Genomic DNA, 26374 nt, shown 5'->3' on the forward strand with positions numbered 1-26374 from the left:
TTTCATTGTATCCCAGTTTTATGGTCTTTTGAAATGATGAAAATATTAATAAACTGATACTGATACCAGCAATTTACACCGTAACTAACATGCGATAAGAAGCAGTATGAAAAGTAACAGAAGATACTATAAACTGGACAGGCAATCAGAATCAAGTGTAGCAGTGGTCTTTAACGAAGTACTTTTACTTTTCGAAGTACTTCAAATTATGATTTTCCTACTCGCACTACTTCCTGAAGCGGTTATGATTTTAGACTACTTCTACATCTACTTGACAGTTTTCAGCTTTTAGGCTAAATAAGACGTACGATTTTTCTTTGACTTACTTGTGAATCGCTACTTGAGTAGAAATTATGGCATTACTTCTACTTTTACTCGAGTACCGATGGTGACATATTATTTGACCATCTCTGATCAAAAGTGTCATGGGTCATGTTTCGATAGGCGATATCAAAATATCAATTCGTGTAAAGGTTTCGTTTGCCTGTGAGGTTAGTTTGCTCTTAAATCATATCAATATTTTGAACTAATGGCGCCGGTAAAACACGAAAAGAACAAGTTTCTGGTAATGCCTGATTGAGCAGCCAGCTAGGTTTTTGCACTTCCGTGGTGTTATAATTTGGTAAACATAACAGATATTGAACGAATCTCGATAGATCACTCGAGTATTTTTACGTTGTATGCTGCTGCGTGTATTGCGACCTATATAAACATCGCTATACTTTAGTATTTCATTCGCTAAACACAAGTCTAAATAATACAGCAGCAAACAATTTCTCAATTACTTTATGTCATGAAATAAAACGATCTCAGGCCAAAGGTTCTAGCAAGAATGGGTTACGATGTGCTCCGTTTTCCCGAGGAAGTGGACGAGGAATTGATGTGCGTTATATGCGGAGGTGTTTTGGAAGATCCTGTGATGGTGGCCGCGTGCGAACATTGCTTTTGCAAAAAATGCATCGGGTTTTGGTTGGCGAGACAAAAAACCTGCCCAGTAGATCGTGGCGTTCTGGGTGACGATAATTTGAAAAATGTCCCACGAATAATGAGAAATATGCTCAGTCGTTTGACGTTGACTTGTGAATTCAAACAGCAAGGATGTGAAGCGATCATTGGACTTGACGCACTAATGGCTCATCAAGAGGAGTGCGACTTTAATCCCAAAAAGCTTGTCGAATGTGAAGAGGGTTGTGGAGCGGTAATTCCTAAAGATGAGATTGTGAATCACAGTTGCGTCCGCGAATTGGCGTCCATCGTGAAAATGCAAACAGCTCAAATCGAGCAGTTAGTGCAAAATAACAATGAGTACAAGGTAAAAATTGAGAACCTTGAAAACGACGTTACTATTCTGAAAGAATTTATTCGCTCCCTTAAACGCCAAAATATACCGAGGCTGGAGATTATGCAACAATGTATTGAAAGAAATGAGATAACGTCGTGGGCGGAATCGCTGAATTTCGCCAAAGTATCAAGGTGGGGCGGCATTATATCAACTCCGGACGTGGTATTGCAAACTGTTATCAAGCGCGCCTTGATTGATACATCGTGTCCGTTATCTATTGCTGATGAACTGATGGAAAACGCACACGAGAGACGTTGGCCGGTAGGTCTATGGACTCTTGAGACGAGACAAATACACAGACACCGTTACGAAGACTATGTAGTTCGTAGGATCCGCGGAAAACAAGCAATACTAATAATGCACTTCGAAAACCGTCATATGGGCGATGATTTGATTACGCAGCCTGGTATTGTCATCATTTTTGCTCATGGAATCGAAGATGCTGATTGATCGTTTGAATTTCTATTGCATTTTGTTCCTGGTGTCTCATCTTTTGCATGTTAAGCTGTATTAACCTGTATTTAGATATTATAATAAAGTGTTTTTGAATTTCTTTCAATAATAATTGTTTTTTATTTTCCGTCAAAGCATTCTGTCCATCAAAAATTTTCGTAAGCTTGTTTTAAAGCACGTATCGTTTGCTACCAATAGACTCAGGGGTTGTCGACTTTTTTTACAGGGTGGCCAGTGGTCACCTTTGCAAATGTTGAAAAATCAATGGCGAAAAGCAGAAAACATAATTTCAATTGGAAAACAGTCGGTACAGTTATCGTGGAGCAGATATAGACATGATGAATTTGAAAATGTTATATTTTCAAAAATCGTTCATGGCTCCCTGAAAAGGGCTCATGCCCCCCAGGTTGAGCACCTCTGCTTAAACTGATGTGGTACTACTGTGCTAGTTCAGCTGATGTAATGAATTTCCAATTGGAAATTGTCCTTATTTGAAAGCACAGACTAATAAGGAATAATTTGACAATTTTCGAATTGATGCCGTTCTTGTGATGAATTTGGATAGTATTTGAATGTAATGTTGCTGTGTTATTTTTCTAGGGGTGTTGGTATCCACCTGTAATTTATAAATGCTGCATATCCACCGCGAAAACAGATCCGAACAATTGCCGATACGGCTCCAGGCAGGCACCCCTGTGGCTTTAAACACCGTCAGATGGGACAAGGCCAGCGATGGGGAGGTTCCGCGCGGTGCTGTGTGCGGCGGACAGTCGCATTCAGGGGAAGCCGTTTTTGTAGGAAGAATGAAGCTCGAAGAAAATAAAGACGAACTCACGCCGGGTGTGATCATTCCCAGCGAAAAGTAAGATTACTTTTCATGCAGGTACCACAAAGGAACTTGCTAACAGGCACTCAAATTCTAGGGTTTCCCTTACCCACGCGCAGAACATACTAAATCCTTCATCGATATCCACGCCATTTCTCCAAATCAGAGGTGTCCTGGTGGTGCGGCCTGCAACTGGGCTTGTGATTTGACCCATTCAATACTTGGTTGATAATAAAATGACACTAGACCAGAGGTGGTCAGTAACGAAGTTCTACTTTTGAAAGTAGCTTTTGCTTATTTGCATTACTTACCCAAGTGCTTACGGTTATACTTCTACTTAACAGTTTTCAGTTTTAGGTAAAACTAGGCCTAGCATACTTACCTTTTTACTTACTAGGAAATCGCTAGCCCCAACTCTACTTGAGTAGAAATTTACAGTGTTAATCTACTTCTACTTGAGCACCGAGCAGGGCTGTAATGGCTCGACTCGAGTCGCAATTTTCTGATGACTCGACTTAACTCGAGTCATTTTCGTAAAATACGGAAATGACTTGACCCGAGTCAATCTGTGTATTGACTCGACTTGGACTCGAGACATTGCGCATGATTCGGACCAAGTCATATGACTCGAGTCTCAGACAGCCAAGACCGACTTTTCATTGTGATTTCGAGGAAAAGTAAAGTAATCACACTGTTGGTGTTTCGCCTATTGGTACTGGCTACTGGTACTTGACCATGCGACCAGAAACTGTTGAAAGTGAGGAAAATCTGTGTATTTAAGTGTGAACCATTCGATATCACCAAACAGTTGTAAAAAGTGGTTTTAACAAGAATTTAACTCGAAACTGTGCACTGCAGTCAACGGAATGACTTGGACTCGGGCTCTACCTTCCGCTCGCCGACTTGGACTCGGACTTGACTCGGTGGTGAATTAAAACTGACTCGACTTGTCTCGAGTTAACACTATAAAAATGAGATCGACTTGTGACTCGGAGCCTTGTGACTTGGTTACAGCCCTGACACCGAGTATGACTACTTTTATCACCTCTTCACTAGACTAGCGCTAAGTTAGCACCATAACCACGCAGCCACAGTTGAGTGGTTACATCGCAAGCTCCAAAGTACCCAACGGTTGACCCGGACAGTGAGTAAAACCAGTGCCGGTCCCAAGTTTGACCAAGTACGTTTGGTTGTGGCTGGCTGAACCACAGTGGCAACGTCTCACTTGTGTGAAGCCGAAATACTCTCAAACTAGCAGCTGCTGTAAAGTGCTGTAGGATTGTAGCACATGGCTTGATTACCATGTTTGGAATCTTGACCAAGTAATGGTGCGGCTTGCGAAAAGTGTAATGTTGGCTATATTGGATGACGTTTGGGCACTCATAATCTAATTATTCTAACAGCCAAGTTCCATGCTGATATATTGTGGATTTCTATTCTCTTTTACTAAAACACTGGGAAAGTTCATGAGCTAATACAGTGGTTCCCAAGCCCAACCTTTTTCGACTCATCGCCGCCAAATATTGGGAACCGGAAAATGGGCATACAAACCGTAGTCACCGGCGAGTTCACTAAAAAAAGGGTCAACTTTCCGGCTCGACCTCGAAATTCCACGACTTGACTCCAATATAGCCGTTTTAACGCACCATCGCCCCCTTCCTTATTTTCGCCCCCCTAGACCGCCAAATCACCCCCTGGATATTGCCCACGTTGGGAACCACTGGGCTAATATATGTTGACTGTTGTAATATACCAAATTGATAAGTAGAATTGCACTTTGCCATCTACCAGTCAATTTGCTGTCGGCAGCAAAATCTCTGCTGTAGCATTTTGTCAACTCAAATGCAGTGCGCTATTGCAAACTGTGCAGTGCGCATTTCCCAAGTAGGTCTTCAAACATTTCATACCTGGTTAATAACTTGGTGATTACCTATTGAATGTTAGCTTTATTCGGACCAGCACGATCGGTCGTAGCGTTAAACGCATTTCTTGGCCACAGTATCACCTCCATTGCTGTGAATTTGACCACTTTCCGGGAGAGTTTAAATTCAATAACATTGCTAAATCATGAAGTGCAGTAGTTCCTTCCACTGTGGATCGAGTGAACCGTTACTCAGCCTATCGCTTTCCATGCCAATGACTAGAATCCCTTGTCGTCAGAGCTCAGGCGATAAATGTAAGAAACTAGAGTACAAGTTGGAGTTTATACAATATTCTTCTCTTCAGATGCATCTTTGTGTCATTCGGAACTGGAGTGCGTCGATCCAACGAATATGAAGTTCTAGTCACAGCGGAACCGTCACACGTTTGCTGGGTGCCGTGTAGAGATGGCTATGTAAGACTGATACTTCGGATCACTGCACTTTAACCGCTCCTGACCCTCTGTCGTGTTTACGGAATGTATTTGTATCGTCCGAGATTAGTACGACACACTTACTTACCTTACATACAAACATTTTACTGTAGCGCTGATCAATGGACGTATCTTTCGTGATTTTGAAAGCTGCGACAGGCTTTTGACAGGAATGAATTTGGGTTTGTCACCAAGGATTTAGAATGGTCGACTATTTTCTTTGCTAGTATTCTCCTGATGTCTAACTGACACTAACGTGACTTATGCGACTTTATTTAGCATTCCTGCACTTCATTATATTGCCTGGTCAAGAGAAAATTGATTGCTGTTATGTTACCTTCATGTTCGGTATCAGGAGTAAAATAAGTCACTGTTTGAATAGTTCTGTTAGTCTCAAAATCCTATGGTAAGCCATATGTATAATGCGCATAAGCATATGTATTGTATAGCAATCGATGACGAGGCCGATATCGTACATTTTCAACAACCGAATTCGACAGCAATTTGTAGCGTTTGAAATTTCGTATTTCTAGGTGCCCCCCGCTGCCGTTATCGGAGGAATTGACTTCTCCTATCTGGAACCACTGTATGTCGGGAGAACGAACAATGAATTATCTCTCGGCCGAACTTGGAGAGGACAAAGATTTCCATATTGTCATCATAATGTATGTTGGGCGGTATCGTTGGCTTGTTGAACGACAAACAGTGTCTCATTCATGAGCTAGTGATATAAATTATAATTCAAATATTACTAGTACCGGTACATGCATTGTAATTAGTCAGTTGACTGGAGCATACTGGACTTGGTATCGCTAATCGAGTCAACATATTCAAATTTGTCGAGGATATGTCTTTCCGATGTCAATGTTCAAGAGAGACGCCATAATAGCGTGTATTACCACAAAAGTATACTATATGAGGTTGCAGTGATAACGCTGAATTGTCATTTGCGTCGACTATTTCAACAACAACAAAATGATGCAAATCTCTACTTAAACTACTTATGGACATAATATTGTATAACGGGTAATAAGAACCGCGCTATTTTTTGTCCACGGTAAGGACCATTCCCCTGCATTAATTCTGTCTCTATTCCTTGCGCGCAACAGAGACCAATGTAAACTTGAGCAGTAGTTAAGAGACCATTTCCGATTCCCTGTGAATGTAACTCGCGGAAATCGGTTTAAACAGCCCTTTGAGTTTGCTGTGTCACGAGATCTGCAAGAACTGTGTTAAAGAGTTTGCTGATCTCACGTTTAAATACGCTACCAAAGTGATATAAATTTAGTTTGAATTCATACCGATCGATGCATAAGGCCCATATACCAGAAGTGGTCAATCTTGAAGTACATCTACTTTTTCGGATTACTCGACTACGTTTTGCATTTGCACTACCTATTTTTAGACTGAACTGCTTAATTTGTATAGACTTTCCATCAGGTTTATGCGTGAAATTGTCATAACGACTGTGCGAAATAGCCCATGTAGGCTATGGCAGTAGCTGAATGCATGTTCGAAAATTGCACCAATTTGTGTTGTCATTAGTCTCTCTACATTAGTCGGGAGTATGCACTGCATGCTGCAGTTTTCAAAGCAGCCATCCAGGATCAACTACTATGAGTAGTTTTCACAAGTGTTGGAATCCGCTAGTTCTACTTGTAATTGAGTGATACTTAACGGCGTCACTCATCCCTCCACTCGGGTGGCAAGGCTGACCACCTCGAGTTAAATGGCATGAAAAATCGTATGCCTGTTTCAGGTGTCTGTGCCCGGGAAAATCCAGCCTTCTCACAAGTGCCTGTATATACCATACGAGAGAAAGGAATACCTTTACCGCCAGTACGAGGTGCTGGTACTGACATCGTCGCCTGCTCCGCTCTCGTTTATATGCTCGGACTCGATACGGAAGCACATCGCCAAAATCTCACGCGACAATGCCGAACGTGGCGCCCATTACGTCGCCACCGACTCGGACTTCCATAGGCGAGTCACGGGACTGCCGATTCCGTCGAAGTTAAAGCATCAGATACACGGATAAGACTTTTATAGACAGTGTCAGCGGGGCAAATTGTTTTTTTGTAACTAAGTCATCAAATGTGCAAAATGTTAATGTATGGGCTGACGTCCAGTGGTCGGATTCAGCCGGTTCGCACCGGTTTTTCAGAACTGTCTCACGGAATTTTATGTAATTAGCGAACCAGTTAACTATGCCGGTTACTGTCAAAGGACGTTTGTGATGGAACCGGCTGACAAAAATATGAATCCCACCACTGTTTATCGCCCTGTTGGCGACAGTCCCTTCGCTGCTTCGTCTGCCTGTCTTCTATTATGTTATCGAGATTACGTACGTACGTGCAATGAGTTCATCAACTGCTCAAGCCTCGCTTCGCGCCGTCTTGACTTGACTCGGGATTTACAGAAGTGTGGATTGACTCGTCACTAGGGCTGGGCAAAATCAAGTACCTGAGTGATTCGATTCTGAATCGCGTATTACGCTTCGAGTTGCGTATTCGAGTATCACTCATTATAACGTCACACTAGAATGTACTATGTCAAAGTTCAAATATGTACCTTTTATGCCACCACAAAGAACATAATGTCTGTTATCCGTCACATTAAAGAGACCTTGGTATTTTTTCGACCTTACCGATTTCATTGTACTTCTTAAAAATGTTGTGGGATGATCATGACTTCGGAAATGTGTCATTTCCAGTAACGTTGGTAGCTTTGTACCATGTCTCGTATGGTGCGACACGGCCAATCAAGGTTTCAAGGCTACCTCGGTGGAAGATAGTATCAAAAATGTAGTTTCAGTTGCGAGGAGCGTATAATTTCAGTACTCGAAAAAATCGTCTTTTACTACTCTACTCGAATCATAAAAATTTATGCTCGATTCAGATTCGTGTACTCGAATCATTGTGCCCAGCCCTACCCGTCACTTCGAGAATAATTTACGAATCGCTTTCGAGTCATGTAATCGGTGTCGATTAGATCGCTTTATCTTGTATATGTTCCTATTGTTCGCGATAAGCTGGTGCGAGAGAAACCAGTCATTTAATGATTGTGCGTTTTGCTGAGCCTCCTGTGCGATATAACGAAATAAATTGAACGCAAACAAAGTGATTGGAGCTGACAGCTTACGTTGTTGTAAACTATTAGTTTCGAATTTCCGTGTGATATTCATTGCATGTAACTGAATAGTAAGACTTCGCCGTTCAAATTTATACATTCATTCAAACAGCATTGTATTTTACATGTCATCAAATGCGATGTGAAAAAGAAAACGGATTTCAATATTTTCATTGTGGCGTCATAGAAAATAGTAAGATATCCAATATATTCTATTCAATCGTACAAACACAGTGTCTATCACGCGTTATCAAAACCCACAGCGTAAGAAACTGGATATTCAAATTTTTTATAATGTCCTCATAGGCAGAGGTGATCAGTGATAAAGTACATCTAGGTCTTAATTTTTACAATTCGTATTTTGAGAAGTAGAACGTAGTTTTGGGATAAGCTTGCGTCATTTTTATGCTTGAAATTGTAATAAGAACATTGTGTAAAAGCCTCTGTATCACGATGACTGAGTATATTTTCGAAAATTTTATCTATTCATAGCGTCATTAGTCATTTTGCGTTAGAAGATGCATCTTGTGAATAATCAACAAAGGTATGAGCCCCTAGAGACCAAATCAAAAATTTGAAACTACAGGTTTCAGTACTTACGTTTTCTAATTTGACTTGAAGGAGTCTTGATATATTTTCGAAATTGCTACGGGTAATTGAGTAGAAATTTACGGCGTTACTTCTAGTTGCGTAGCAACACTTGCTGCTTTGACCTCCTTGTGTTTTAAGGTTAAATATAGATGGAAGATTTAACCACTCTCCGGACGTCCGGCTCTGCGCGTTGTCAGAAACTAAAGTTCCAATTTCAACTTTTACAGACGCCAGCAGTGTTTCAATTTACGAGGCTAATTACGTTAGCGTCCCCAGAATAATATACACCACGCACGGCTCTATAGTTTTCAGCCTTACTTCGTCTCGTTTAAAAAGTATTCGCTCATAGTTTTGCGAGTTGAAATTATGTTTGTCTCAGCGTGATGAAATGTCCATCAATTTAGTCACGCAGTTACAGTCACGCAATTGTGTGTTTCATATCAGCTGTAAAAGGGCTTGATATATGCTAGATGTCGTGACTTGAATCTCGCACGAGGGTCGTGTGGTTCGGGTCATTCATCTTAGAATTAGTAGCAAGTGATATTGAGGATGAGGCAACGCAATGACGGCATATGTGTTTCAGGGCCAGGGGTGCTGCTGCGCCTGGAATCAGTCAAGAGAAATATGGTTGGATGTAGGGATTGTCACGACAGATCGCTACCACATTGCAATTTGATCATATAGTTTATTCACCTTCCTGCCACAACCCTACCCATTTCCCGGACACTGAACATATTTTCCAGTGACTGGGTTTTGCGGGGCAGCCAAAGATGCGAATTGAGCCACGACGTAAGACCAAGGCGCTAGCTAGTGAACTACAGCGGCTGGTATTGAAGTGACTGATGCTCATCGAGACAAATACCATGTCCATTGTCCATCAGTTGCTACATTAACTTTGTTCTCGTATGTAGCCTAAATGTTTCAAAATCATAATAGATAATGTTTTCCGAAATATTGCATTCTTGTACTTGAATACTCGACATCGAATCGGCTATATTGATTAAATATGGACGATTTGTCCCATCACTATATAATTATCACCCCATTACTTCACCGAATCAAACAGTAACCTTCTGAGAGTTGTATGCGCCCGCAATCCGATGAGCTGATAATAATATGTAGGCTAATTTCTGCTACCGTTCAAAATAACGCAATCTTGCTATCACGCTCTCAAACCGATATGAAAATTCTCGAATTGAATCAGAACTTCTGCAACTGAAGTTTCAAAATTGCTTATACGTCATGTACTGATCTATATACGCAGTGCCTGACAGCGGCCAGCGGCCAGTTTTACTTTACTTTGAAACGAGTCCATGATGACGTGCAAGGACGCCCGCCAACTGATCAATCGGCATAACGTTTCATAAGGACCATCCTGCACGTATAATTTTAGACGCTGTCTGGATGGCGTGACAGATAGGCGTACATGATGAATGCGCCAAGTTTATAATACGAAGCATAATTTTTGCACCGAGTTATGCGGATCAACTGTAAGTAAGCAAGTAAGAAAAGATGTGGCATATCTGGCAGGGTGAACTTTATAATAGACCTAACACTGCAGAAGATGTTCTCCAGCAAGTTTCGTCCAGCAAGTGCATGCTTCGATGTAACAGTTCGAAGGATAGTAGCCGGGATGTCTTGTATATACCCACTGCCTCAAAATTCAGATAGGGTCGGACCGAATTCCTGTGTCGAAACGTGAAAGCTTTAGATGGGCGCCTGAATCGGACCATAATTTGGAAATTAATTTATTATAACGAATGTTTTCCGACTAAGATTTGAATGGTCGCGTTCTGGGCGAATTCGGGTTGCTTTCATTGTGTTTAGGAGTATCGTCATGACATCTAGACCAGTGAATAAACCTGATATACATTGATTTACAACAGTGGTTCTGAATTGGGGGATGCTCGCATCCCCAGGTGGTACGAGACGTCCTCGGTATGATGTTATGACATCTATACACGGTCAATTGTCGTTCACGCCAGGCCGATATTCTTTATTGTGATTTCTGAGCTTACCACTAATCATGAAGTGATGTGTCGGTCAGCTGTTTATTGTCAAAACAGCATGGATACCAAATATGAAAACAACCAGAGTCAAACTCAGAAGTAGCGGCGGGTCAATGTTCTAGTTTGGTTATATATTTCCTGTCTATATCAGCACCGAATGCTTTTATTGGATCATAAATCCTTATGGCTGAACATGTGAGCAACAGCTTTAGAGCAACATATGACTCATATGGCAGGGGTCAGCCTGGCCACCAACCTTTTTGAAACCAAAGAGCTACTTCTTGGGTAGGCCTACTGATTGATGCGACGGTTTACCAGGTTCTCCCGCCGTGTATCCGTACTCAGTTGGATTTGTTCACTTCGACATTCAGAGCACTGGGCAGGGTTTCCGCTCCTTACCAAGAACAGAAGATTTTCATTCACCGGGACTCACACCAACGTCTCCAAGCTCAATTGCGTTGCCGCACTGCGCGCCGATGCGCCACTCTCCGCGTCAAGACTCGGGAATATTAACTAGATTCCCGTTAAGCCTCCGTGTGGGCGAAGATGAGCAACGCCCCGATTGTAAAATACGTTCGTATGATCCTTAGGGTCGACTGATTCATGCTCAACTGCGGCTCATATGAAACCCTTCTGCGCTTCGACTTTCAAATCTATCATTTGAATATTTGCTACTGCTGCTACGACCGCGGGCGTCTCATTTGGTTCTCGCGGGCTAACGGTAGCCCGCGGGCACTGCGTTTGGTGACCCCTGCTCTACATGAACAAAATATGAAATTGTTCAACCTCGACAGAATTGATTCTTTTTATCTCTCTTCTTCTTAGCAATAGGCCTATACTAACTAAAAGATTCCTGTGCTAAGCGAACACCGTTGATCGACTGTATTATTGAATGCGATTAGGCCGCAATCGTCAGCAGCTCTACAGGCTACTTAACCGAAATGCACATTCGTTCACCCACTGCCCAAATGTCATATGATTAAGCTCAAATATATTTGTGAAACTAATCGTAACCAAATATAATCTACTTCTTGAAACTATAGGCCTTTTCAGACCACCGTTTTGCTGTTTCCACTTGAAGTATAGTTTTGCCATGTCTTCGATATCGCTACTTCTACTTGTAATTGGGTAGATATTTAAAACCATTACTTCTGCTTCCACTACACTAGGCTTACCATATTTTGGAAATCTAAAAAGAGGACACTTTTTCAGAAATTTGAGACTTGCAAAACCGGAGAAGAATTCTCAAAAATCGGTGATTTTTTCCCACTTTATGATCGGTTGACTAAAAAAAAAGGTCAACTTTCCCGCTCAGAGCCCAAAATACCGTTTTTTCCTCCACATTGCCGTGTGGTTGACTATAAAAAACTGGTCATCTTTTCGCTCAGACCTCAAAATACCGTTTGAGCGTCACTGCTGTGCTAATTTACAGCATATCACTCGCATTTTGCTCTAAATATGACCTAAATTTTCAAAAAAAAAAGGACAAAATCTCAAAAAAGAGGACAAAAGGGCGTCCTCCGAGGACACTTTCAAAAAAGTCAAAAAAGAGGACAAATGCTCTTAAAAGAGGACGTATGGTAACCCTACACTACACGGAGTGCCGACGTTGATTACTTTGACCACCGCAGCTATGATAGATTTCAGTATATCTATCCGAGAATAGCATATATACTTCAAAGTCGTCATTTTTCTATTCGTTGCATTTGCATAGAAGCAAACAAGAAAACGTTCAGGGCTGGCTAAACCTACATATACTATAATTGACAATAATTATATTTGACGTTACTTTTAAGTAGCATCGCCAATTCTATTATTGGTTGCATATGCCTATGACTGGCTGTATTTTAGTTGTCACCAAGAGTAGCCACGCAAATATATCTATCTGATGTGTCAGAATGAGTCAAGGGTAAAATTGTCCGGTTGTGTTTTGTTGTTGATTCAAGATTCGTAATCGGACTAGGCCTGTACGAAACAGAAGTCCGCGACAGAACAGTTGATGCCTTGCATCGTTATAGAATGAAGCATGCCTATTCTGGACAAAGACACCAAGCGTTTGAAATTATATAGATTGTAACGACTTATGCAGTATGCTTATGTGCATGTCATAGCCTAACTTATTTGTTGCTACATTCGTTTTTTACATTATTAAAGATATTATAATACTAATAAATCGTATTTGACTTTCAGATTTAATTATTACGAAACTTCTATATTTGAATAGACAAATATATTTTGCGGTAGACTGCCGCTACAGTGTGCTATGACGAAGCAAATAATTGATTGATCCGAACGATTCGTGCAACTTGTTATTTCTAGAACATTGAAAAATCCATCAATCTTGTATCGTATCTGCTGCAGACCGCAATGTATGGATCATTGGTGACTGATGATACCTACAAACGAGCAGATGGCATATTCAAATCCATGGTCGAGGTTTTCAACCCAAACTTGAAAGACTACATTTGCCACGGTAAACTGTATGAAAAGAATGTTGTTGAAGAAGGAAAGTCTATCAAAGCAGCACAGAGTGCAGCTGTGAAAATAGGCATAGCAGCCACGCTGAGTCCCGGATGTAAAGATGTCGGGAAATGCATAATGGATATTTCTGATGCGATGCAAGAAGTGAACATGGCCAAAGATGCTTGGATAAAAAACTTCGGAAACGATGTGTTGTATTCCATGGAACAGCGTTATGAACAAGACGCCAAATACGTTCCAGGACTTCGAAAAAAATTCCAAGAAGACTTCAAGGCCAAAATGAGCGACGCTGAAAAAGCGATGTCTTCCGTCACGAAGTTTAAAAAACGTTCCTTGAATAAACCATCATCGCAGAAAACAGATACCAAGTTGCAAAAAACATATGAAAAGTTCTACGCAGCAAAGACCGCGACGGAAGTCGTGGCACATGAAATGCTAAATAGGGCCTTTTTGGAGGAAAGAAGAAGGTATTGCTACTTTGTCGAGAGGCAATGCAAAGCTATCCAAGCATTGATTGAGTTTCACGAAACGTCTGCCAATATCCTAAAGACCAACCTTGATGATTGGCTGAAAATCGGCAACTCACATGACGAACTTCTCCCTGGTGCAATAGCGTTATTAGAAAGCACGCAGACAAAATCAACTGCAAATAAAGATGTCCTGTCTCAACACAACAAGACCTCCGAACAACACGACCAGAAAAAGGACCAAGTAAATCATTTCCCAAATAAAACTTTGAAAGGCCGTCATCTTAAATCTTCTCTGTCAGCACAAAAGATTGACGCGTACAACAATCCATATCGAACCATGTCGTCCGCGAGTGCCGCGAGCGAAGATGCAAATAAGGATAACGGATATTTTGATATGACAGAAGACAGACTGACTTTGCCTGTCTATGCTGCGCTTAGCAAGAGCACAGATATGGTTTTCAGCGAGGAAAGGGCTCGGCTGAGGAGAAAGGATATGCCAGACCCGCACCCGAGGCATGCATCCGAAACTTTGAATTCTGGTGGCCGGTCTACTTCGCCATCCCACTCTGATCAACCGCGTACCGAGTCACCGTTAGACACTGATGACGGGGAAGTGTTCACATCGCCAAATCTCGACAAAAAGAGTCCTAATTCCAATCGTCACTCATCGTACATACCGAAAAACAACAACTCCGCCGATAACAATTATGACGTAACAGAATCATCGAAGTGTGACGACCCTTGGTACGAATCGCTGTACGATTACGTTCCCGAAGCCAACAGTAATAAGCTGGAGCTTCGTCGGGGAGACAAGATAATTAATGCAAGCGAGAGCCAGGGCGGTTGGCTTTACGGGGAATGCTCAAGAACGAGTCAGAAAGGATGGTTCCCGGAAAATTACTGCAAAAAGAGAGGGTGTAACAACGGCGACTCCAGTCCGACACATAAAATTTCTGAAAACAGCAAAGACACAAAAGCGCACGATTCCTTGCGAGGTGCAAGAAACATATTCCGGTTTTCGCGAGACGTTGAACAGACATTGGTGGATATACGCAAAACCAACCACCGGCAGTCTTGGCAGCTGTAAAAAGTTTTGCTGGGAAAATCGTGAAAGTGAATCATCTTCCTTTGTCTGCAAATGTTACTCATAAATACACATGTGATCACGTGATAATATATATCCAATTGATGGATTAAATTCGAAAGCTCGTGTTTGAATATTGAAAATAGACACAGTCTTGCTGTCCATTGTCCATATTTGTTCGCTATAAAACATCATGAAATTGTTCGATTGATGTTGACTGAAAAGTAGGAGCTCTATTTTGTTTGCTACGCGATATTCGGCAGAATAAAATACGCATATAGCAAGAAGGCTAATATATCATCGCTGGTTTAGGCACTGCACACCGCATGGCGACGTTGTTGGTAATAATATTTAAATTTCTCGTTTCTTCCATTTCGCCTTCGAGAATAAAAATTTTACCAATGAGTATGTGTGAATATTAGCAGTCTGAATTTTGGTCGGATAGAACAGATTCCGGTGAGCCACTTGAACATAGATACACATCAATATCGTAGCAAGTGCAATGTTGGGTGCTATTAACTAGGGCGCTGGACAAAATCGAGTGGAGTCTACATAGCATTCGAGTATCGATTAGCAGTTTTTAATCACACGATTAGTATTCTCCAGGATCCACTAACTTTATGATCTCCGCCCTTAGTGGCAGGAGCGTATAATTTAATACTCGAAATAATCATGTTACTGTATACTCGACTCAAATCATTAGAATTAATACTCGATTCAGATGCGAGTTCTAGTCACCAGCTCTACTAGTAACTAGCGTGGGTCACTGAAAGCATGTGACACTTTCTGAGATAGAGACAAAGCTTAAACTGGCCAAAGTGAATACGGCCCTTGGCTGCAGCATATTACTACAAATAGTCTACATTTCGACGGCGCAAAATTCGCCGATAACATACTATATTCGTGTCCTTTACATATATAAAGTACTCAGTAGCTATTTTTACTGTGATATATAGAGTCACAGAATAATATATATAAAAAAGGAAAAGAGACCAACATATTTCATCAGTCAACAAATCATGATGGAGTATGAAGAGGCTGTGAGTAACGAAGTACTTATACTTTATGTGAGTATCCAGTAGCCTTAGTGCACTTGCAAATTTGCGCTACTTACTCGGGAGGCTATGTTTTTAAAATAGGCCTACTTCCACTTTAACTTGGCAGTTTTTTTAGGCAAAACTACATAAACTGATACTTTTGAATTTGTAAAGTAGTAACTAGTTTTTGGGTGTATTTGCATCACGTTTATGAGTAGAATTGTTATATCACTTGAGAAAAATAGCCCCGGTACAAACGATAACTGAATTCAATTTCGGAAATTGCACCTATTTGTGGTGTCATTATATTCATGTAGCATTACACGCGAAGACGGATCCTACAATTTCAAACGTATATTCACTTCCAATTTACAGCTTAAGTATGCGACACCGCGATCAAATTCACTCTTTGAAACAACTCACTTGAGTACATTTCAGACTTTCGTTTACTACCTCCACTCGAAATGGTTCTTACATGTCTTGGAAATCGATAGTTCTAGTTTTACTTGAGCAGAAAGAAACGCACGACATCACTGCTACTTCTACACGAGTACTACTATACTAGTAGTTCAACCACCTCTGGAAGTCTATAGACTGGCGGGATAGCATATGTAGTGTATTAATAATACAAAATGCGCGAAATTATATAGGAACATTTTTGTATGTTAAGATGAATAGAAGCACCTGGCGTTCTAATCGTAAAAGGTATCTTTCATATGGGTTCTACTATAAGGCGTAAGAAAAGACGAAATGACGCAATCGGGTCTAGCACAGGCATTAAACTTTTGCGTCAAACATTAAATGATCTGACGCAGTATATTATGTCTAAAGTCTTATTAGTTAGCACTGGCAGATACTCCACGCGTTAAATTCTTATTGATACGCGAGCGTCGTCTTAATTCTTTACACATACACGTAAAGTCTAGGTATGCGCGAGTTTGGAACGCAAAAGCACGTCACTTCTATCAATCGCTCAACAATTATGAGCGTAACATTGTGATCAATTTGTGAGATGTCGTCACAATAATTAGGTGTGCTGCCAATGAAATCTAGTTCTTTCTTCGACAATCCTATATAAAATTTTGTTCCCAACGAATACTGCAGTTTAGTAATTCGTCACCGCCTTAGTAATATCCACTTTTTCAGCCACACTTTCCTTTATCGTATACCATAATGTTACTTTTTGATTTCGACACTTTATTTCAGCTTGCACTTGCTATTGGACACCTCCTGTGTTCAGACGCAAAGCCCACGCAATTCAAATCGTAATGATAAATTATATAGATCAAGCTTGATCACGGTCGGGATATCATGCTCTGTGACAGATCGCGGAACACGCATTGAAACGACTTACAGTAACACCAAAAGCACTGAAATTGCTCGATGAGCCGTGCACAAATGGTAGCTTGTCTATTTAATGATCAAATACAAATTACACGGGTTGCTACATGGTAACACGGACGAAAATAATGATAGTAACAATTATAATTTGTCAATTTAAATAATAATTTGCAAGCTCAATATTGGCCGAAATCGATCTTGAGTATGCTTAATGAAGGTGCACCTCGCGCTGTCCAGTGTCCATATGATTGATATGTAGTGAGAGTCCAACGTCTAATCCGTATTCCGTTACGATTGGTAACATATTTGTGAATGTAGAAGTTTCCTTTTGGAGTTGCGGGCTATCGCTAATCTAATTAGTTGTTTAATTCGGCCACACTTCCAGGCGTTCACAACGCTGATTTCTGACAAGGGAACGCTGTACCTGAGCGGATGGGAAACGGAAGATGGACGTGGTCGTTTTGACATCCCCTACCTGTTCATCACGTCGCTTTGTGTTTTGTGTATTGCGGTGTACATTTCGTATCTTTGCCGAATCAAAATTGGAGATTTAATACTGTGACCCCCAACGTGGCCAGACTCTTGTAATATATATTTCACCTATGCCTATGGGGGCAAGGTCGTCACGTTTCGGACGTGAAAGGTCTGCGCTAACTAAGTGCTCTCCGAACCCCTACGCAAAGTTTTCTTAAATCGAGAGAATTGTTGGTAGTGAAAGAAAAATTTCCAATTCCTCCCTAGCATAAATTTGCATTTTTCTTGAATTTCACGTTAGAATCGGATTCGGATTGGACAGGGATTTGAATATACAATAGTTCTGGATTAGGATTTGAAGCTTCGGATTTGGATTGGATTAGGACATAGAAATTTCAAATCCGCTCATCTCTGATTCATACATGACCTACCGTAGGCCACTACAGTCTATGATTCAATCTGACAGAGACAAATTTCTGTAGCGGTACGGAGCATAATAACGGGAAAGGGGTCTGATACGAAGTGACCACTACAGTTCAATTGCCACCGATAACTCAAAATAAACAATTAAACATACGGAAGCGATCGAATTAATCGGTTGAAACTTGGCAGCACCCTTGCTTATTCTATAGGCCTAGGTAGTGTTGACATTTCACCTTGAGTTGATATGTCTGCAGTAAAAAGTAAGATAACAATGGCTTGATTCTACTTCATCAAGGACTGTCCTTTTATGTCTCATTGAGCGGTCGTTACAATCCCTATTCCAACAAGATCGAGTACTAAAGATTGCAAATTTTGTTACGGATCAGAACTGCTACCGCATATCACATAAACAGCCGATGAAAGTTCTAAATTTCACATGGAAAACGCAACGTGGGTTATGAAGGTTGTTGCTTCGTTGTGTGTCGATATCTACAGTCATTTTACTCCGCTTTTTCTAGTATTCCTGAGCTGCCGACCTCTATATAACACAACCCACTTTCGTTCTAGGTTTTTGCAAGACACCGCTAATACGGATCGGATTGCGTGCGATTAGAAGCCTAGATAAACCTGTAACATCAAGGCATATATATAGCCTTGTACACAGAATCCCTGATATTGACCTCACGATTGGAGAACATATATATTTCACATGGTGATAAAATCCAATTGCGAGTCACGGGACAATAAAAAGTACGTAATGAACCAAATGTTGAATCGGGTTAATGTTCGCTACATTGCAATCGCCGGTTTATTACTCCGATTTACAGTGCATTATACTCCACGAAAACACGCGAAAAGAAATGAGTCCTGCCGGCCGTACTGATCAACAAACACAATAATAACAAAGCAGACAAAGCTGACTGTTGAAAATATGCTGACCGATGATAGTCTATCTATCGACAAGATGCCGCGATCAACATACGACTCAGTTCAGTCATGCCCGTACCGGGCGATGGGTCTGACGTAATAAGCAGCGTTGGCAGACAGTTATGGTGTATCAAGAAATCTTAAGGCTTGCTCGTTAGTGCATTTAACTTGACTGGAGTGCACATTTCTTCCCCGGCCACTTTTCGATTTTGAATATTTTTTCGATTGCACATTTGACGTCGTCTTCTATGTGGTCGGGCCTGGTAATTTCTGGAGTGTAAGGCAAGTCGCGATGTCCGTGGTCCACTAAAGTCTCTGCTTCGTCCGAGTCTTCTGCTTCAGGCTCCGGTTGATACACACCGGTCCGGACTAGTATGGATGAACACCTGAAAATGAACGCTTTGCTGTAGTCTTACGAATTATCGGTCACTAATAACACACAAAAACAATTACAGGAATATCGAGCACTCCCTGCAATAATCATAAAAATACAATCACGAGCCAATCATAGAGACAGTGAGCTACCCGGATTTGAACATTTGTTGTGCATTTTGAGATGCAGCTGCGACTGTTGTCTCACCATACAACCAATAGATCGCTTAATTTTATTGGAATATTGTGGTGCCCTAATTTCGGTTATATGCATTAGCTCAATAAGAACAATTGATACCATGCAGCCCATATGTATACGCTATACATGGTTGCTATAACAGGCCACGAGAAAGAGTTTGTTGATAATATCTGACGCCTTGCATAATTATCGCTGTTCATAGGCCCCCAATGCATGGTTGTGGTCATGCACTTTTTGGGTTAGAGCTGTCATAATTACTCAACTTAAATTAATGAGATGCATGCAAATTTACTTGTTTTCGAACATACATTTACATGCAATGAAAAGCCCTCATGATTCCCATAGTGATAATCTATGGTTGGAACTAAGCTATTTTGAGGGTGCATATTAAATCTCATATCGAAATACCAATACTTTCCAGCTTTAATACATATATCTGAATAATATATGCAATAAACACGCAGTGGACTCATATTACATAGCTATATAGGACTTGACACAATTATTCGAGTACTGGAATCCGAATCTAGTATAAATTGTATTGACTTGTGTTGAGTATAGTGACAGACTATATTTTCTAGTACTGAAATTACATCGCTCTCGCCGGTAAAAGTTTTACTATCAACGAAAATTTTAGTTTCTATACTTTCTTTCCGCCATGGAAGTTTGAAATATAGATCGGTTATAGCACAGCACCGAAAACATGTATATCAAGAATCGTTAGTGGAAACGATATTTTTGCGAAACGGTGACCGATCAGCAACCTTCTCACAAATCTCAATGAAATAGGTATGGTTAAAAACATCGTATTTTCTTTAATGTGGTGTGTAACTGAGATTATTTTCTTTGTGGTCGCTAAAAGGTACATATTTAAACTTTTCAAATGATCCATACTGTTATGACTTCGTATTGACTGATACTCGGCTTGAATCTAATATTCGATTCCGTATCGACGCACTCAGATGCACGATTTTTCCCATACCTATATAGTTGTGGCATGTGATTCCCGTCATTTCGTGGTCAATCTCTTACATTTGTATAAAATTTCTACGAATGTAACCCATTTAGAAGTGTATCTTAGTGAAATCTAGAATACGCAATAAACGGTAAGCCACTTTAATTGATATTGCCGTAAACCCTCATCATTGAACACGTCATCGGTGTAATCACCAGCCAATAAGCGGTGCTAGTCATCGGCGCAGACAAAGAAAAGTACAAAAGTGCGTATACCAAATATCTCGTCTACAAGCAAGCACGCGAAATCTAATTTTTGGAGTTGTAAGTACTGCTTAATTATATACACGTTGCCTAATACAAAGCGCGAATTGAACTAAAGCGACATAGCTGTACTGCCAAATGTCGCTGTACGTTCGCATACGGTGAGGGGATGAGCAATTGAGCATAGCTTCGGGTTGAAAATCGCAAAAAGTATCTGTGGACTTTGACCCGATTTTAATTCTTCTTGGAATAAAGACTTTGGGGAAATGTTATTGATATTTGTAACTAAAGATTCGAGATCATAAATTTCGCCTATCCGGGAGAATGCTGATCGTCTGTTAATCGTGTCAACCTAACCTATACTTCGCTGGATAAAAAGTTTCGCCAGATGAGTCGGGATAATCCTCGCGCGAAATCACATCCAACTTTATGTGCCACGATTAAAGTTTTAATCAAACGATTGGCATTCTCCCAGAAAAGCGAACTCTATGATATCCACCCTTAAATTCGGTTCCACCTCCGGCGGACAAAACGTTAGCGATAGTGGTCGGTGATATGAGGTCGTGCTTTCTAGCGATTATGCAACTGCTATTCAATCAAATTGGCGATATGTCAATTTGCAAAAACGAATCAAGAATATAAGATAATAAAATATAAATATTATGATAAAGCCGACATTGCGAAATGTCTGTAAATAGACAGGATATCGATGGTTATACATAAATAGCTGCTTATATTTGTCCAGCGAAGATAGGCCAGCACGCGACCACTGCAGCAAAACAACGCACCATGCACTTGGAGTCATTCGAGGTTAGCGGATCAAATGCGCCGTGCCTATGCTACGTATAGGCTACATTTGGTCTCACCTACGGACTCCACGCACGTTTGTAATGTCGCCATTCAGCGCAATATGCCCGTTTGACGTCACGGCTTCACAACAATCAGTCAACTCTGTACAGGGAGCCGATGGTTCGTGGAACAAACTCGGCGGGGAACTGAAAATTAGCACGGGTTAATTCGCAAGCATTGCCTGTTCCGTCTTAACATCGAAAACGTGTGGATGCACAGTACAAGGAGCGAATTCCAACCGAAACGTGGGATTTGAAATATCAGCGCTATGTAGCACAAGACAAGACAATCGTTGCACAACCGCAATTGTCAATATTGCGGTTTCATCCTTCGTCACGCGATGACAAACATTCAATATTATCGAAAACTCAGCAATTTTATATAAACACGACAGTTCTCACGCCATACAAAAGGCTATAAGCATTATATGCATGCTTGTGATTCTAATGAGTTTGGCGCTCGGGTAAATGTGCCGATAAAATCAAAATTTAGTTCCATTCCCTTTCGAAGATATCAACAAACAGTTTCATAACTAGATACCTTTATTGATTTTTACACAATTGTCAGATACCTGGTGACGGTAATATACGCCGGCGTTATACGCCACAAGGTATAACCAGGCGGAAGAGACAGTATAACCAATGACAATCCAAATAACACATCCCATTAATTATTATTTAAGGAGTCATATTAAAACTGTGGCGTTTATTCATTGACCAATGACCATGTATGACATATCCCCATTATTGCTAAAGCGAAACCCGCTATAGCAGTGGTTCTCAACCTGTGGTATGCATCAAAATCATGGAACCTCGAGGTAAGAAAAAGGTTTCAGAACTATTGCGCTGCAGCAACAACTGGGACATAGCAACGCTGTCATGAATACATACATCGCTCACCTGGACAGCTGGCATTCCATCTGTTTTTCGACGTCTTCCTTTTTGTGCGCTAGTTCTCTTTTCTTCTTTTCCAGAAATTTATTGAACATGTTGGCTCCGTAAATGTCGGTCAGTGGATTGTCTCTGAAGTTAGATCATCGATTTTGTTACTACACACTTAACGAAACTTTCGCTTTGCTATAGGCCTATGCCTGTATCGTTTGGTAGGGTTGATCGATCGCCCTCATCAATATACAACGCATTCATTTCTTAAATCAATCATACTCTTTATGGCCCCAGTCCTGCTTTTCGAAAGAATAAACCGCCCGTGGAGAGTATATGATATTTGCTATGGAATCGATCTCAATACGCAATCACCATATTGACGTTCCCGATCATACCGACGAGCTTAACGGGCCGGATCGAAAAAAGATACAAAATGTTGCATACCCAATGGCGTAAACTGTGTTTAGGTGAGGTGCTCCAAGCGATGTGGCTATTTCTTCAATTAGTTTTTGCGAATACTCGTATGTTACTTCGCTAGGCTTCCCGATCAGCGCAGTGTATTCTAAATCTTCGCCCGTAATTTTCTTGAACAAATTCTCGAGACATACCAAAAAGGCACCGTGCCCAAACCTGAAACGCCACGACGAATACATCGTATAAATAGTGCTGATCGACCAGGCAAAGCTTCGATGGTAAGTTCTTACCGTGGCGTCGGTGCTTTTGCCATCCATAAAAGGTCCATGTTTACTGCTAATACGGGTAGGTGAGTTCCTTTTTTCATTGTTGCTTTGCGATTAGGTTTTCCATCAGTCAATAAAACGTCCAAGATTAACTGCAAGTTTGTCTCCCATCTATAAAATTTAGCTCTTGTTTGACAAAGTCGCTGAACACATGAATTAACAACAACGGGAACCACATTTTTTACGGTACGACCGATGAATGTGACGCATACTTGCAGAATTTACGTTCATTGTACAATAGTAAGTTGCACAAACGGAGGAACAGTCCGAGTGCGGGCTATTCTACGATTTGATATTAATGCGGAAACGCAAGAAACTCATATTGAACAAAATATTGCGCGGGCCATACAGTGCAAATTAATTGAATTTGGAAACCAAACCTCTAGGGTTCCGCAGTATTCATCGAATTATCTATATTTTGCGAATGTGTGTTGGTGTATGATTGGTTGTTAGAACTATAGCTACAACCAAACTATTGCCGACAGGTGAATATCGGCTAACTATTCCAATCACAGAAGTTAGTACTTACACTGAATTGCCTGTAATGGCGTTAGTTGAAGCCTCATTAACACGAGACACGGTAAACACCAAGCTTGGCAGTTCAACTAGAAATTGATTACCTCACTGGCTCGCCGAGTAAGACCACCGCTTCAATAGCGGGGAATTCGTGATCGTCGTCGACCGTTTCTTGCGGCCATCTCGCCCTGTCCACCCAATCGAGGTATGGATAAGCTTTACGGACGTCTTCAATAGTCAAGATCTTTTGAAATCCCAGACTGAAAATGCGCAACGTGAAAGCATAAATAACATTCCGATGCCGCAACAGAATTGTGTAGTGCACTGTGCAATGTATACCTTTTCGCAACTTTCACGCTACCGCCGTCATGATCCGGGCCTGACACCAGGCACCATTTGTCGTGATAGTCATGGAACATTTCGAGGGGACTTTGAGACATTACAATTTGGTCTGGATTCACCTGCGACAGACAAAATAAATAAAGTCACGTGAACAACAATGTTACGTAATACTAGTCTACATTGCGAAGCGATGAATTTACAGGAAGCTATACGATCAAGTGATTTTATGTTGACTGTGGAATTTTGCACACAAACGTTAATATAATAAATTTGGGGATATCGCAACAACTTCGAGGGTATCCGAACTTGAACAGTGATCATAATCATGTCTACCTACCTCGACGCCGAGTTTGTCTGATAGTGTAGCCGCTTTGACTTCTTTGAGTCCAAAGCCGTTTGTACAGAACACTGTCGGGACAACGAAACGTTCGCCTCGTTCGTCCATCAGCAATTGTAACGCGTCGCGAGCTTGCGGAATTGGTGTTTTCCCTCGCAATAGCACCCCGTCAATATCAAACATTATACCAAATTTCGGAGATTCATCCTGTGGATGAAAAGAGTGGAATTTCATGATTTTATAATTCGTAATGTATGACTTCATTAGAAATGATTGGCACAACAAGTAGATGGAGAACAGAACTGAAAGAGACAATTAAAAAAAAATATATATATCGACTGCATGTGCTGCGCCCACGGAGTCAGTCCTAATAAGGTGTCACCACCCTTGGCGGATCGCTAATTATGAAAAGTCTTTGATGGTATCCGGAATAACTGAAGTACGTGTAATGCGCATAAATAGGTCATATATAGTACTATGGAGTTGGATTGGATTCGAACTACAATCAACTGGTTAGCGTCTTCAAAAATCAACGTACCTGGGATTTGTAATTATTATTTCCATCGTCAAGTCCGTGAGTATTTCTGTAGTAATCCATGTTCATCCCAGAGTGTTAACCTATCCAACAACTGCTAATATCTGATCTGCCTTTTGGCTGAGAAATATTTATATAGACGCTGTAGAAAACATTGCAACATTTAAATTAGTCAGCGATTTTGCAATCGGCTGCGATATCTTTGAAGGAACTCTGTCGACCGGGGTAATACAAATAATTGCGACGCACGGTGTTCACAACATGAATATCTCGCTACTTTTGCTACAAAACCTTTATTTATCCGCCCATCACGCGAATGAACACCAACCCTCAAAATTATCGACTTCACTTCATACAAAACGCTCTTCTGGGAGAATCGTAAATATATTACGCAACGCGGTTTGAGTCGCGGACGCGAGCGAATCAGCTGGTCCAATATTGTTGTAAACAACTATGATGACATTCTTTGTGCGCTGCAGTCTGCAGCTTACTCGCTGCTGAAGCGATCGAGTTTTGAACGCGACAATAATTCACGGTCTTGTCATGCAGCAGGAGCCTGATATGTGACTAGACTGAGGAATTGTGAGTGACCAAAAAAGATGTCATAACCGCCATTGTGTAACCCGTCACTAGTAGAGATTTTCCATAATAATGCAACGAGCCTACGAAGCAATGGCATACTTTGTCTTGATTTTTCGAAGAATTGAGATTGTGCGCATTGCTCATCGGAGTCACTATCACCTAGCTCTCTGAGCGGCGCAAGATTGATACGAAGGATAAATCTGGACTACACATTTATTGGAATGAGTCTTTCTGTTCGCTTAGTAGCCACACGTTGCGTAGGTCGCCGGCACGCGTTCAGTGCGTGTAATTAGGTTCACCAGGGTTACAATAATTGACCCGAGATACAATGCTGGTATTCCCTTTTCATGATTAGCTACTTGACTAATGTGTGCACTGTGCAGCGCACAAATGTACAGTCGGAAAGTATGCAAAAGCGCAAGTCTGATGTGCTACAATCGCTCGTATTCTTCATGTTGAATCAACAATTCAGCATGAATCAGAAGGAATAAACAATTCTAGTAACATGCTTTCTGTGAGACAACACCTCAGTTTGTTTGTATATTATGCTAGATTAAATTTATCACTTAAATCATGCAAAACAGGGTCCTCTGACATCCATCAGTTAGGCCTCATACTTATTTTGCCAGCAATAACGTTGTAATTTATTACAGAGGATTGGGACGTAAGTTTCAAATTTAATTGAAGGTGTCAAAAGTATACATACAAGCAATCACAGATATTCTCGAGAATTACCAATGACGAATACTGAGAACAACTTCGCGAGTTCTCGAGTCCGAGTAGATTTCATTGATTGCAATGGTCTACTCTCGAGACTGATTGTTCATTTACCAAAACTATACCCCCCTGGTGACGAACAA

At 41.0% G+C, this 26374-nt stretch overlaps 4 protein-coding genes across 5 annotated transcripts; 3 read left to right on the forward strand and 1 right to left on the reverse strand.

Moving 5' to 3' along the window:
• The first annotated feature begins 616 nt into the window (after nt 1-616).
• On the forward strand, nt 617-2395 carry LOC145458450 (E3 ubiquitin-protein ligase NRDP1-like). The gene has a single exon (XM_080336821.1). The coding sequence runs from the start codon at nt 833-835 to the stop codon at nt 1790-1792; it is 960 nt and encodes a 319-aa protein (XP_080192947.1). The 5' UTR covers nt 617-832; the 3' UTR covers nt 1793-2395.
• Nucleotides 2396-2420: 25 nt separating this feature from the next.
• On the forward strand, nt 2421-8276 carry LOC145458452 (pfs47 receptor-like). The gene is made up of 4 exons (XM_080336822.1): nt 2421-2657; nt 4848-4956; nt 5508-5639; nt 6734-8276. The coding sequence occupies exons 1-4, from the start codon at nt 2425-2427 to the stop codon at nt 7010-7012; spliced, it is 753 nt and encodes a 250-aa protein (XP_080192948.1). The 5' UTR covers nt 2421-2424; the 3' UTR covers nt 7013-8276.
• A 4617-nt stretch (nt 8277-12893) lies between these two features.
• On the forward strand, nt 12894-15144 carry LOC145458449 (uncharacterized). Its single transcript, XM_080336820.1, has one exon. The coding sequence runs from the start codon at nt 13071-13073 to the stop codon at nt 14739-14741; it is 1671 nt and encodes a 556-aa protein (XP_080192946.1). The 5' UTR covers nt 12894-13070; the 3' UTR covers nt 14742-15144.
• A 3643-nt stretch (nt 15145-18787) lies between these two features.
• On the reverse strand, nt 18788-25100 carry LOC145458915 (haloacid dehalogenase-like hydrolase domain-containing 5). Of its 2 annotated transcripts, XM_080337425.1 has the most exons (9): nt 24936-25099; nt 24398-24604; nt 24058-24179; nt 23823-23978; nt 23167-23313; nt 22907-23092; nt 22478-22600; nt 21596-21724; nt 18788-19326 (listed from the first exon to the last, which is right to left on the reverse strand). In XM_080337425.1, the coding sequence occupies exons 1-9, from the start codon at nt 24999-25001 to the stop codon at nt 19104-19106; spliced, it is 1359 nt and encodes a 452-aa protein (XP_080193551.1). In that variant the 5' UTR covers nt 25002-25099; the 3' UTR covers nt 18788-19103. The 2 variants fall into 2 exon arrangements, with proteins under 2 accessions (XP_080193551.1, XP_080193552.1); XM_080337426.1 differs by lacking the exon at nt 21596-21724 and having other exon boundaries at nt 24936-25100.
• Nucleotides 25101-26374: the final 1274 nt, after the last annotated feature.

The sequence above is a fragment of the Botryllus schlosseri genome, chromosome 16 (assembly GCF_051294905.1).
Source record: "Botryllus schlosseri isolate E-star chromosome 16, Bs_hap1, whole genome shotgun sequence".
In the NCBI taxonomy this organism is placed as follows: Eukaryota; Metazoa; Chordata; class Ascidiacea; order Stolidobranchia; family Styelidae; genus Botryllus; species Botryllus schlosseri.